Consider the following 14,717-nt stretch of genomic DNA (forward strand, 5'->3'; position numbering starts at 1 on the left):
CTGTATCCAATATAGAACCTGATGTTGACACAGAACCTGGTGTTCTACCATTAGTAATTGAAGAGCAACAGCCACAGTAGTCGATAGTACCCCCCCATCCCACAGTATCCAAAGACCCATCTCTTGAGAATATTTCTGAGGTAAGTTCCCTGAACACTCTGAGTACACCTGTGTTAACTAATGATGGTCATGTGGGCTATAAGTTACCATATAGGCATAATCGAGGCAAGCCACCAGATAGATACTCTCCTAACATAGAAGACCGGAGGTTGAAATACCCGATTGCCAACTATGTATCCACAAAGACACTTCCTGAACCTCTAAAAACTTTCGCAGATGCACTCTCCTCGTGTCAGGTTCCTACAAGTGTTGAAGAAGCAATGAAAGACCCGAGGTGGGTCCAGGCTATGAAGGAGGAGATGGAGGCACTATTGAAAAATAAGACCTGGATTCTTGTCAATCTACCTAAAGGACAGAAAACAGTGGGGTGCAAGTGGGTGTTTTCTATCAAATACAAGGTAGATGGAACAATTGAGCGTTACAAGGCGAGACTTGTAGCAAAGGGATTCACGCAGACATACGAAGTTGACTATCAGGAAACATTCTCACCCGTTGCCAAACTAAATACGGTGAGAGTATTGTTGTCACTTGCAGCAAATCTGGATTGGCCCCTGCATCAGTTCGATGTAAAGAATGCGTTTTTACATGGTGATCTAGAAGAAGATATATATATGGACATTCCCTCAAGATATGTAGCCAACACAGAAGGCAACATTGTTTGCAAATTACAAAGAACTCTATACGGGTTGAAACAATCACCTCGAGCTTGGTTTGGGAGATTTAGTACGGCAATGAAAAAGTATGGATTCCAGCAAAGCAACTCTGATCACACTTTGTTCCTAAAGCATAGACAGGGCAAACTGACTGCTCTGATAGTCTATGTAGATGATATGATCATCACAGGAGACGATTCAGAGGAGATAGCGAGACTTCAAGAGCAGTTGGCATCTGAGTTTGAAATGAAGAACCTAGGAGGACTAAAATACTTTCTGGGAATTGAAGTTGCTAGATCAAAGCGAGGTATATTCCTATCTCAGAGAAAATATATTTTAGACCTATTAACAGAGGTTAGATTACTTGATTGTAAGCCTACAGAAACTCCAATAATTCCGAATCACAAACTTGGAGAATATCCCAATCAAATACCAACAGACAAAGGAATGTATCAAAGACTGGTAGGCAAGCTTATTTATCTTTCTCACACACGACCGGATATTGCTTATGCAGTAAGTGTGGTAAGCCAGTTTATGCATTGTCCAAGCGAAGATCATATGAGTGCCGTTATGCAGATTTTGAGATATTTGAAGTCGTCCCCTGGAAAGGGACTTATGTTCTCAAAAAATGATCACCTAAGAGTAGAAGGATATACAGACGCAGATTGGGCAGGGAACATCATGGATAGGAAATCCACCTCAGGCTACTTCACTTTTGTTGGAGGAAACTTGGTTACTTGGAGAAGCAAAAAACAAAAGGTGATCGCTCTATCCAGTGCGGAAGCTGAGTTTCGTGGAATGGCTAAAGGGCTATGTGAGTTATTATGGCTTAGGAGACTTCTAACGGAGATTGGTTTTGCCCCTGACTCTGAGATGAAGTTGTTTTGTGATAATAAAGCAGCAATTGACATCTCCCATAATCCCATTCAGCATGATCGGACTAAGCACGTAGAAGTAGATCGACACTTTATTAAACAAAATCTTGATGCAAAGATTATCCAATTCCCTTTTGTGAAATCCGAAGACCAACTAGCCGATATTCTTACAAAAGCTGTGAGCAGTAAAATATTCCATCACTCACTAGACAAGTTGGGACTTATTGATATTTACGTACCAACTTGAGGGGGAGTGTTGGCGTGAGCTGTTCTCTGAACCATTAAAGGAGAAAAATCAATCACTGCAATCAGTCACTGCAATCCCTCAGCAATTGTAGCCGTAATCCATGTAGTCCATGTATAGCCTTTTCTTTTGTCTATATATACACTTGTACTCTGATGAATTGATATAGAATAAAAATATATGATTTTATTTCAGACCAACAGTTTTGTCTAGCCTCTTTCTGCAAGGATTTTTCTATCATGGAGTGAACATTGTAATTTCTGAAAGTAGTGGAATCCCGGAGGGGAGATGGCATCAGGGATCTCAAGTAACAATGAAGCTTCCCCGGAATTGGTATGAAAATAACAACTTCTTGGGATTTGCTTTATGCTGTGCTTATTCTCCACTTGATAATGAATCCGAGGATGGAGATGGGGATGGGGATGGATATCCTTGTACTTTCAAATGTTGGTTGACTTTCTGGACTAGTAAATTTGGATGGCAGTGTGAGCTCCCATTAAAATCCAGATGTACATGCTACAATGATGGTGGTGTATCAGATCAAGTATGGGTGATGTATTATCCCAAGGGTGCTTTTAGAATGAATACTGTCTCAGTTGAACATAGGTACTTGAGAGCTTCATTTCGTGGTTATATTCATGGTAGAGCAGTCAAGGTGAAAAAATGTGCGGTGCATTTTCTATACAGTACAAGCTACTAATGTTATCAAGAGGAGTGATTACGCACAAGATGACCTAGCAGATGACTCACACCACAAAAGATTAAGAGCAGTCCAACACTAGTCTCAAGCTTTATACCCAGATGGCTATTGCATCCACAAAGCTCTGTTTATGGCTTTCTTTGTCATCATTCAGCGGTACGTCACCTTCATTTCTCCTTTAAGATCATATGCTAGAGGATTAAATTGAGTAGATTGCATTCTTTTTACTTTTTCATCATCCTAACAAGTTCAGTGTAGGAAACTGAATTTGTAGATTACACGAGCCTTCAATTTGTTAATCTAGGTGGAATATTCAGAGGGATGAAAGGTGGAAAACTTAGTCATTGAATCAAAGACGCAACATTGAATCGATCAAGCCATTAAATCTTCAAGGCAAGTGAATTTGTCTACACAAAAGAATTTCCAACTCGAAGTACTGTCTTGCCAATAGTTGTTCATGCTCTATTTAATTTGTTGTTTCACTATATTTTCTTTGTCTCAGAGATAGAGAATGCCTTGAAGAAAGAGCAAGAAGGATCAAAACTTTGGAGGGAGAAGACATGTCCAATTAAGAGATTTGTTTTTAGATGTGTTGATAGGTAGGTAAATATGTTCTAACCTTTTACTTTATATTCCATTGATAACCTTATAACATTCTCCTTATGCTGCATTTATAAGATTAAAGTCTTGTATTTCATGGTCTATCTCTAGGTAAGCTCTTCCTAGACAACTGCAATACGTGAATCTTTGACTGAGATCCTCTAGAGAAAAATGTCATGGAGGCCTACCTTGACTGGGTTTTCAAAGACTAGGAGGGCAGTCTACTTGGCCTATGAGGCTCAAATTGTAAGTGCAACAAGAGGGATGGGTCATTGGGTCAAAATTCTTAAAGCTCCCAATGAAGACACCTTAGTAGCAGTAAGGTTGTGACTTTGTGATGAGAAATGTTGCTTCGTAAATGTTGAAAACTCAAATTGAAATATGTTTTTGGTAACTATATCTCCGCTTTCTCTTAGACTCTACATTGTAATAGTGATTTTTATGGAGTAAAAATATTGCATCCACTTTGGTTGTCATAGAATTTGAAGCAAACTCTTAGTATTATTTTTCAATTAATAAGGGGCTTGAAATATGACTCCTTTGTTGCACTAGGAAAGAATCTCAATCTTACCATTTGTGATGTTCAGAAAACCTTTTGTGATGTTCAAAAAAACTTTTAAGCTATGTTTGGTTCTTAGAATATTTGATGCAAAATGCAAAGTGCAAAGTAAAGAAAAAAAAAAAAAGTAAAACGAAAAAAAAAAAGTGAATGAAAATAAAAAATATATTTAAAGTCAATAAATTATTGTTATTTGCTATATTAAGCCCATTTCACTTATTTTAATTCATCGACATAAAGATTAAATAATTTGAAAAAGCATAAATTTCTAATTAATTTTAATTATATTTGATTTTATTTGATATTTTTTATAGGACAATCAAATATGATTTTTTTTTCTTGCCTTGATACTTTTAAGAAGCTTTGTAACCTCAAATAACCATGTATATTTGTCAGCTCCTCTTCCATCTTTGTTTGCTTATGCTCTATTTCTCAAGTCACTCCAATTTCACCCCTCCCAAAAACAGGTGTTGAGACAGCTCTGGTAGCAGGTTTTGTGGGTTTTTAGTTTTGCAGTCTCAACTGTTTTTCTGTTCCAGAGTCGAAACTGTTGGCAATTGGCACAGTGCTATCCTTGGTTAGGGCAAAAAGTGACCTGTCAATTATTTCATTTAGCCTATGTTTGGTTCCCGATAAATTTGAGGGAGAATGCAAGAGAAAGAAAATACAAAGGAAAAGTAGAAGGAAAAAAAAAAGTGAAGGAAAATAAAAAACAGATTAAAAGTCGATAAATTATTTTTTTTGTTACTTTAAACTCATTTTATTTATTTTAACTCATCAACATAAAGATTAAATAATTTAAAAATATATAAGTTTTTAATTAATTTTAATTATGTTTGATTTTCTTTGATATTTTTCATAGGACAACCAAACATGAAAAAATCATTTTCTTTTGCATTTTTTTTTTTCTTTCCTTAGTATTTTCCGAGAACCAAACATAACCTTAGAGAATTCGATAACAAAGGCGTTGTGTTGCATTAGATGCTTTATTTCTAGAACTCATCAATATTACTGTTTTCCCTAGTCAAATTTCCACAGGAATTTAGTTTTTCAATGGTATTTATTGTGAAACTTAGTGGGTTTAACTAAAGCTTGGAGTTAGTCTGAAACTAATTATATTTAATTATAAATTAAACCTAATTTAGTGTTAATATTAGGAAACATAGAATCTAATTACAACTGCATGGAATCCCAAACCCAATCAGTATTAAGCCTGCATAGCCTGAGGATCATCAAGCCCAGCCCAAATTAAGGGTTATGGGAGTATGACCAGAACCAGGGTTCAAATTTAGACCCAATCAATCTTAGTGAACGAAATTTCAAACTAATTATATAGTTATGCTACATTTAAATTAAAATTTCAGTCCATCATGAAAGCAAAATGTAAGACAACACAATCACTACAACAAATATGAGGTTTTGCCAAAAAATTAATTTGTGATTAAAAGGAAAATAAAATTTTTATGTACTAACCATTAAAAAAAAATTCTTCACTATGTTTATTGTTTTTTTCATATGCAAATGCTTGTTATTTATTAATTCTTTCAAATACTTTTAGTTAATTTAATTTTTCAATTATTTTTAAAAATATCTAAAAATTTATGTACTCTCATGTTATTTTTTAATAAGTTTTCTAAAATGTCCTTCTAAGTGGTGTTAGAAACTCTCTAGTGAACTCCATGTTAAAATCTTCTCCACTAATCTATAGGAGGATGGAAAATTTTCTTTCTTATGAGAGTTAGACTGGCAGATTCCAATCTATGGCTGGGGAAAATAAACGCCATGTAGAGTTAGACTGCTTTTAACATCCATTATTATGGCTGTATCATGAAAAGGTGGCGGCACTCACAGAGAAATTGGCCTTTTTTGCAGTTCCTTGTTTCCTTTCCAGTGCCTCCTTAACGTTGGCTTTCTCCTCCAACAGACTTTGGTCCTTCAACTTGGCTGCTTCTTCTTCACTTCTCAATTCCTCTACCTTCCTGGCCAACTCCTCTTCCTTCTTTGTTTGCTCATGCTCCTTTTCTTCAGTCACTTCTATCTCACCAATTTAGTAGCAGGCTTCATGGGATTTTTAGTTTTTGCTGTCTGATTCTTTTAGTTGACCACCTTCCGCACCAATTTATCATCTGCCCTCTCAGCTTCAGCAGGTACCATTTGTTTTACTTGTTCCACAGTCGAGACTGCTTGCACAGAGCTATCCTTGGTTGGGACAAAAAGTACCAAATGATTGCAAAACAGAGAATATAATGTAAGATTAGTACTGCAAGCCACCAGATGCTTTGCTGCTGTTGAAGGCCTGCAAAAAAGTACCAAATCATACGTGTGCTATGACCAGAGAGATAGAGAAGAGTACAGTCATACGTTATTCACTCTCAAAGTTGAAGTTTTTAACGGACCAAAAAAAAAAAAAAAAAGAAAACCCAATGTATTCTATAAATTATTCACAAATCCAGAACATTGCAAATAAGTCCAAAGTTACTTACAAAATCCTATAATTATTCCAAAGAACTCTAGGGTGAGATACATCCCTCTTTCATCCCTCAACATGCATCACCCATCTTACTCTAAAATTCCTTCTCATACACTCTCTAATGATAACTTATGTTCCCAATCCAAATCCCGAGTTAGAAATTGTCTGATGCTAAGTAATTTCAAAATTCCAAAACAACAACTATATACATTCTTGAAGAGTGAATACTGATGTTATAGCACTAACCCTAGAGCAGCTGAAGTCCATTCCCTTAGTACAAGCATTCAACATAGTTTCAACTATTGTCAGTCATTGAAAGCACCAGAGCTGCAATTATCACAAGTAATACCAGTGAACAAGCCACCCAAAACATCCCCAAACATGAAGTCTTAAATCAATAACATTACAAACTTCCAGAAAAAAGAAACCCTATAAATGATTCAGACAGTAGCTACAGAGATTGAAATGCTCGAATGTAATTGAATTTCATATGGAAATATGAGTTTGAAGAAAATGCAGAAAAATCTAGGGAGAGACGGTTGGAGAGAGAGAAAAACAAACTTGGGAGGTGTACCATTGAAGTTTGCGCCCATGGGTGATAGCCTCAAAGTTTTGTTTGTCTTGGGGAAAAAAAACAAATAAAAAGGAGAAACACGACAAAAAAAAATTATGACCTTTGAATTAGAAAGAGAAAGGAAGATGAATTACCAGTAAAGAGAGCATTAGTGATGCAAGTGTGGTTGAGCCTAATACTTGGGATCAGTCTTGGGTTTCTCTGGATCTTTTATGGTGTGACTCCTCTCTTGGGCTCTGTTCTGTGGGATTCCTTTTATTGTGAGCTTTACTATCAGTATCTTCTCTTACTGATCCATGCTCACCAAAATTCCCATGAGAAGTACTGCCTTGTGCCATTGTTGGATGCTTCTGTTCATAATCTTTTCTGTATACAAGACGGATTCCGCACTCTTCCACTTGGGCACCACCAAATGAAGCCTTGAAGTGTGTCCATTGATTGGTGTGATAACTTTTCTTAATAGCTAACTTGGGATAACATATCACCCACTGCATATCTGATACATCACTTGGAACACAGGGAGAAAAAAAAGAGAAAAAACCCACGTTTTCTAGTTGATTATTTCCTTCGATTGTCAATTCACAACAGAACACTGGTTCTTCATCTTCAAGTTCACTGTCATCCTCAGATATAAGACCTGATTCATACTGAGATTCATAGGCAGGTGCAACATAAACACAGCATAAAGCAAATCCCCACAAGTCATCATTTTCATACCAATTCGGAGGGAGCTCTATTGTTACTTCATCCCTTCCCATATTCCGATACGTTATCCACTCTAGAATTCCACTACTTCTAGGAATAAAAATACCAATTCCATTGCCCGAGAAGTAAGAATAATGATTAATAACCTTGCGGTCCTGCACAAAAGCACCATGTAAATTCAATGGGTACAAAAGAAAGAGGAACGTGGCATGAGAATCATACCTCAATTTCTGATTTGAAGCAATTGACCATAGAATGAATAGGTAGAAGCGAGGGGCTTGATGAAATACCATCCGAACAGTGCGCATCTAAAACTCGTAGACTTGATGGAAGCTCTGGAAGTTGTAGAAGGTTCTTGCAGTCACTCAAGTCAAGGGCTTTTAGATTGGAAAGTCGACTGCGGCCAGCAGGTATGCTACTAAAATGGTTCCAACCCAGATGTAATACTTCCAAGGATGTTAGATGGCAAATATGCTTGAGGATCTTTCCTTCCATTAGATTGCAGTCACGTGGAGATAATTTTTGCAGTGGAGATAGGTTCCAAATATCACTGGGGATTCCTTCTTCCTTTGGCTTGCATTTAGTAAGATATAATTCTACCAATGAAGATAGATGGAAAATGTCATCGAGGAATCCTTCTACTACTCTAGGGAAGCTCCCTAGAGATAATATTTGCAATGAGGATAGGTGGAAACTGCCACTGAGGATGTGTTCTTCCATGCCAAAAAACTTTCTTACAGATAATTCTTCCAGTGAGGATGACAGGGGGCACCGTGGGTCTAATGCTTCTAATAAGGAAAAGTAGTTATGCCTGCCATAATCCCAGATTATTGCTGAATTTGAAATGTGACAGGTTAGAGGTGCAAATTGCCAGGTTCTTGAACAAACCGCTAGTTTTATCTCTAACATTTCCTTGAGTTTTGGACAACCGTTAATCTGCAAAGTTTTGAGAGAGCTCAAATTGTAAATGCTCTCCGGAAGACTCTCAAGGTTTCTGCACCCGAAGAAATCTAGTGATTCAAGAGCTTTTAGACTTCCAATATTGATATCTGGAAAGCTCTTCAGTTTTGAACACCTTCTCAATAAAAGAGTTTGAAGAGAGCTCAAACTACCAATACTGTTCGGAAGACTCTCAAGGTTCTCACACCATGACAAATCAAAAAATTTAAGAGCTTTTAGACTTCCAATATTGATATATGCAAAGTCCTTCAGTTTTGAACAAAATTTCAGCGAAAGAGTTCGAAGAGAGCTCAAACTACTAATACTGTCCGGAAGACTCAAAAGGTTATTGCAACTACTTAAGTCCAAGTGTTCAAGCCCATTTAGATGCCTAATTGATGATGGTAATTCCGTTATACCTGTATAACTTAAATTAAGCTTTCTTAGACTTCTCATTTCTTCCTCGATCTCCGGAAAACTCTCTAAGTTTGAACAGTAATCACAAGAGAGTGTTTGAAGGCATTTCAGCTTATGAAGGTTCCTTGGAAGACTCTTCAGTTTTGAACACAGAGATAGATTGAGAGCTTGAAGAGAGCTCAAACTACTAATACTGTCCGGAAGAGTCGAAAGGTTTTTGCAATAACTTAAGTACAAGTCTTCAAGCCCATTTAGATGCCTAATTGATGATGGTAATTTCGTTATACCTGTTGCACTTAAATTAAGCTTTCTTAGACTTCTCATTTCTTCCTCGATCTCCGGAAAACTCTCTAAGTTTGAACAGCCACAACAAGAGAGTGTTTGAAGGCATTCCAGCATATGAAGGTTCCTTGGAAGACTCGTGAGTCTTAAGCACCCTATTATATTCAAGAAAACAGTTAGTTAATGACTAATAATAACATTAAGCATGAGTGAAACACTTAAGTAACCTTGTACAACCTTCTAGAATTAGAATCTCCAAATTTGGCATACTTGAGATGCTTGAAATGTCAACCAGATCGTCGGAATCACTAAGATCAATGACTTTTAACTTTTTAGCAGGCTGTACCAGAAGAAAATTTGTTTCCATAAGTAAACTTCAAAAGACTTTAAAATCAGTCTAGAGCAAAAAATATAACTAAATAATAGCAGTACCATATTTCCTTCCCAAAAATGTTTTATTTTGCTGAACCGGAGGTTGAGTTCAACAAGATTGTCTGCATCAAAATTTGATGGCAAAGATTCCAAAGGGTAGCGATCCCAATGAAAATATACTAAATCATGACAAGGCAATTCAAAGTCTTGGGAAAGCTGCACGATCTGATTGAATTTGACTTCGACTTTGAGCAATCTAAGTTGATTCATATTTCTGAAAACTTCAGTAGTAAGTTGTATATGTTTTCCTGTATGGCGAGATTGCCTTGTGAAAATCCCCTCAATGTTTTTTGTCCACTGAAAACAAGGATTGAGAACAAGCAGTATAAGATGCATAGGGATTCACTAAAATTATATAGATAATTTTATATGTCTTTAGATCTTAAGTATGTTCATGTATTTTTCTCTTACCTCATTTTGTGGTAATACATTTTCAATATCCTGTAATTCGCACAATCTGCTCCATTTTCTTGGACGTTCTGGATCATTGCAAACAATTGCCCAACCCATTTCTTGTAACAAGTCATGCATCCTTATAGTGTTGTCCTCTATAGAAATAAGACACCTCTCATGAAGAACTCTTAGTCCAATAGCGGGATGTAATTTGCAACTTTCTAGTATTCTTGTTGCCATTTTTTCATCCTCATCTTTGAAGAAGCATGCAATATAAAGAAACAACTTCTTGCGTTCATCACTTAGTCCATCATAACTTATCTGGAGTACCTTTAGAATATCCTCGGGAGGGATTGTTTTGAGTTCATCCAATGTGCTTTCCCATTCATCCACATCCCTTTCAAGGAGAGAAGAACCCAAAACTACAAGAGCCAATGGAAGGCCTTTAGCATAATCCAGTATACGATTAGAGAGGTCCACATAATTGTCTTTTGGATGGTGTTTTGGAAAGGCATTCAAACAAAAGAGTTCCTTAGCTTGCTCATGTGCTAATCCCTTAGCCTCATATGATGAATACGAGTCATATACATCTAGGCAACGCTTATTTCTCGTGGTCACAATGATTATGCTTCCTTGATGAAAACAATCAGAGTTAGGAGCTAAGAATTTTAATTGTCCTTCACGATCTACATCATCAAGAACAATAAGAACCTTTTCAGAGCAACACTTACTCTTTATCGTTTGTATTCCTTCACCAATATTACTCAACTTCAGATCTTTCTTCATTAGGATATCACAAAGAAGTTTTTTTTGTAATTCAAGCAAACCACGATCATCTTTAGATTTCTCTCTCACATTTTCAAGAAAGCTGTGACGTTTAAATTGATCTAACATATCATTGTAAACAACCTTGGCAATGGTAGTTTTACCAATCCCACCAGTCCCATAAATCCCAACCATACTCACTTTATTTGATCGGGCATCTATCAATAACTTCACTTCTTTCAACTTTTCATCCATTCCAACAATGTTCTCACCAACATGTACCCACTTAGGAATTAATCTTCGAATCTCACCAATGATTTCTTCAATAAACTTTGCCTCAGATCTGTCCATTATAAAGTACAATAACACATGCAGTGAGCTACAATCAATTGTCAAAGAAAACAAAGATGAAGTAAATGGAAATTATAGAATGATCTTTAGTTCGGTGCAATTAAATTAAGGTCAAATAGAATGTAAATTAAAAATGTGTTAAATTGCATGTTTAAATAAAATTTCATTATGTCATGTCAAGGTCTTAAGAAGAGATTATCCAGATGTCATGGGATAATTAGAATAAAACGAGATACAAACATTAGATTAAAAGGTAAATAAATTTAATAATCAACTTGCAAATATAGAGGAACAAACAATATTAAGTAAAGAAGAAATGTAAACTCATGCAGTGCACAGAGAACATGAGAAAATTATTTTAGTAATAGAAAATTCCCCTAAAATTGAAAAAGGTTAAGGGTGCAATAACTAAGTTTTTTGTCCCATAAGAGGGTCCCAAAAAATTTAGGGTAGTATTACAATATTTTAAATAATCATCTCAAATTATCTCCAAATTTACAAAGCATATAAATAACCAATTTGAACAATTTAATTGATAGAAATTATGGCTGAGATGGATGGATTAGAAAGGAAGAATATTTTGGAATCTTAAAGATTTTTAACAATTCCAAACTTGGCATTTGGCATAATTATTTTATTTTATTTTTTTACCAGTATTACCTGGCCTGAATGAGCCCACAACACCTACTATAGATTTTCTAATATTATCCCAATTGTAGGCAAATATATTTTTTTTCGATATATTTTAATTATATTTGATTTCCTTTTATAAGTTTAATAATAAATTAAATGTGAGAAAGTCAATTTTTTTTTTTTACTCTTTCTTATTACTTTCCAAGAAATCGAACATATTAATGTCTACTACTTAAAAATGGATTTTGATTGATAAATGTAATCATAAATATTTTACTTATTAACAAGAATGAAAATAAACCGACAGAAAATTGGTAATGGAAAAAGTGAAATAGGGATTACCTGTTGGGCCTGAATGAGCCCAGAACAACTACTATAGATTTTCTAAGATTATTTTAATTATAAACTAATTATATATATTTTTACAATGTATTTTAATTATATTTTTATTTTCTTTCATATTTTTTAATAATACATTAAATATAAGAAAATCAAATTTTTTAAATTTTTAAATTTTTTTTTTTTTTTAACTCTTCTTATTACTTTCCAAGAAATCAAACATATTAATGTCTACTTCTTAAAAATGGATTTTGATTGATATATGTAATCATAAATATTTTATTTATTAACAAGAATGAAAATAAACTGACAGAAAATTGGAAATGGAAAAAGCGAAGTAGGGATTACCTATCCTTCAGATTAAATCCACTCAAATCACCGGCTTTCCTTAAGGCAGTCCTCCACTTCTCTATTTTCTTCTTCTTCTCCTTGTCCGCTTTGCTCTCGTGTTTCTTAAATTCTTCTCCATAAGTCCCATACTGGTTCCTGACTTCACACGGCTGTACATGATAGAAAATAGGTAAAACTATTTGTCCCTTTTCTTCCTTGCACTCCATGATCTTGACGAGTTCATCCAAGCACCACTTGGAATGAGCATAGGTTTTCGAGAAGACGATAATGGCGATCCTTGATTCTTCAATAGCTTTTAGGAGCTCGGGTGCAATCTCTTCTCCCTTTCGAAGTTCTTCATCATCTTTAAAGGTTTTGATGTTGGCATTATCCAAAGCCAAGTAGAGATGACTAATAAAGTTCTTGCGGGTATCCTCCCCTCTGAAACTCAAGAACACATCGTACCTCCATTTAAAATTAGAAGAAGAAGAAGAACAAAAGGGTCTCTTAGAATTGCTAGTGGAAGCCATGGTTGGATTGTAACAAAATTACAAGAACAGAATTTGGAAGAAGAAAAAAGAGGGTCTTTGATGCTAAGACGATGGTGGTGAGGATGTCCTGTTCTTCTCTCCCATTTATCCTTTCCTTAGCTGTAACCCTTTAGCATTAACAGTGAGGGTTCACAAAAGTCCAAGTCGTACCTCAATTATTAATTGCAATTCTGAAGTTTTTCTGACTCTTTTCTTTACATCTTACCATTTTATTTTTTTCTCTTTTGGGCATTCAATATCCAATATCTTTCTTTTTCTTTTTGTATTCTTAGAACTTTTTTTTTCTTTTCTTTTATTTCCTAGGAGTTGATATGATAATAGATAGCTAAAGCATCATTTCTTTTCTTTTATTTTCTTTTTTAACAAAAATTTGTCAAATTCAAATGGTTGAACAACATCTTTATAAAATTTTCAAGGAAGAAAGGCTTCTCAAAGTACTATCACTATTCTCAATTACATTTCTTTTACAACTATTCTCAAAGTACAAAATTTGGAAAAAATAAAATAAAATAAAATAAAGTCTTTGGATGCCCCGTGACTTTGCTTTTCTCTCAATTTGGACGAGAGTGGTGAGATGCCCCCTCTTTACTCTCAATTATTTTGATTGGCTACATCCATTTTCCATTCAATACAGGGGAGCCCACAAGACAAAGAATCAAGGTCTACCTCAATTATTAATTTCACTATTGAAGCATTTTTTTACTCTTTTTTTCTTTTCCACATTTTACTTTTTTTCCTTTTATTTTCCCTTATTTGACAACCAACTATCTTTTCTTTGCATTTTTATAGTATTATTTTGTATTTTTCCTCAATATATATAGTAAATAGTAGATTACAAGAACAGAAATTATGGAGTCTCTTGGGATTGCTAGTGGAAGCCATGGTTAAATTGTAACAAAATTACAAGAACAGAATTTGGAAGAAGAAAAAAGAAAGGGGTCTTTGAATGATGAGAGTCTGAGACGATGGTGATGAGGATGTCTGGTTCTTTTGTCTCAATTATCTTTGATTGGCTGTAAGCCTGTAACCCTTCAGCATTGAGTGAGAGTGGGGGGTTCACGAGAGTCAAAGTCCTGCCTCAATTATTAATTGCACTCTCCGTGTTTTTTCTGATTTCCTTGACAACTGCATCCCATTAAAATTGCTACTGCAGACTTTGGAAAAAGGCAAAAATAAAGTGTCCTCGTGGGTATGCAGACTTTTGGCATTCACTAACAGTGGATTCAAAGAGTATTGAAGCCTTTTTCCTTTTTTTTTTGTTAATTTTTTTTATATTCAACAATCAACCATCTTCTCTTTGTATTTTTAGTGCATTATTTTGAATTTTTTTCTTCTTTAGCTATTTTCCTCTATGTCTTATTTTATTTTTTATTGATTTTAAAAGTTTGTTTTACTAAAAAGAGAAAAAAATAATCCAATTAGTCATATGACACATGGTAAAAAAAACATTTAATTTTGTGGTGGGCCATTCAACGATCATTTATTTATTTTTTTAATTTATTGATTATTTCTTATTTTATGATTATCTTTTACATTTTAAAAAGTTATACAAACAAGAAAAGAGGACAAATGCTAGCCGACAATGAATTATTGTTGGGTGAAAAACAATCTTATTTGGTGAATTGAATATAATGTCAAAATAGTTGAATGAAAAATTAATTTTATAAGAAATATATAATGAAACTTGAGCGTGAGGCTTGAAAAGAAATATATAAGCAATTACCTTAATATATAAGCTGTTTCGTTGTAAAAACTTGAGGAGGTAAGTGGCTTCCAGCGATCTTC

The 14,717-nt window shown here is 34.8% G+C and overlaps 1 protein-coding gene across 3 annotated transcripts; it reads right to left on the minus strand.

The window, feature by feature from the left end:
* Window positions 1-5,431: 5,431 nt before the first annotated feature.
* On the minus strand, window positions 5,432-13,064 carry LOC117909949 (disease resistance protein RPV1-like). 3 transcript variants are annotated; one of them, XM_034823996.1, is made up of 8 exons: window positions 12,400-13,064; window positions 9,982-11,071; window positions 9,571-9,867; window positions 9,376-9,478; window positions 7,723-9,293; window positions 6,930-7,655; window positions 6,468-6,548; window positions 5,432-6,047 (listed from the first exon to the last, which is right to left on the minus strand). In XM_034823996.1, exons 1-6 carry the CDS (start codon window positions 12,909-12,911, stop codon window positions 6,981-6,983), a joined length of 4,248 nt encoding a protein of 1,415 aa, XP_034679887.1. In that variant the 5' UTR covers window positions 12,912-13,064; the 3' UTR covers window positions 5,432-6,047; window positions 6,468-6,548; window positions 6,930-6,980. The 3 variants fall into 3 exon arrangements, with proteins under 3 accessions (XP_034679887.1, XP_034679888.1, XP_034679886.1); XM_034823997.1 differs by lacking the exon at window positions 6,468-6,548; XM_034823995.1 differs by having other exon boundaries at window positions 5,432-6,548.
* Between the last annotated feature and the right edge of the window lie 1,653 nt (window positions 13,065-14,717).

The sequence above is a fragment of the Vitis riparia genome, unplaced genomic scaffold (assembly GCF_004353265.1).
Source record: "Vitis riparia cultivar Riparia Gloire de Montpellier isolate 1030 unplaced genomic scaffold, EGFV_Vit.rip_1.0 scaffold478_pilon_pilon, whole genome shotgun sequence".
In the NCBI taxonomy this organism is placed as follows: Eukaryota; Viridiplantae; Streptophyta; class Magnoliopsida; order Vitales; family Vitaceae; genus Vitis; species Vitis riparia.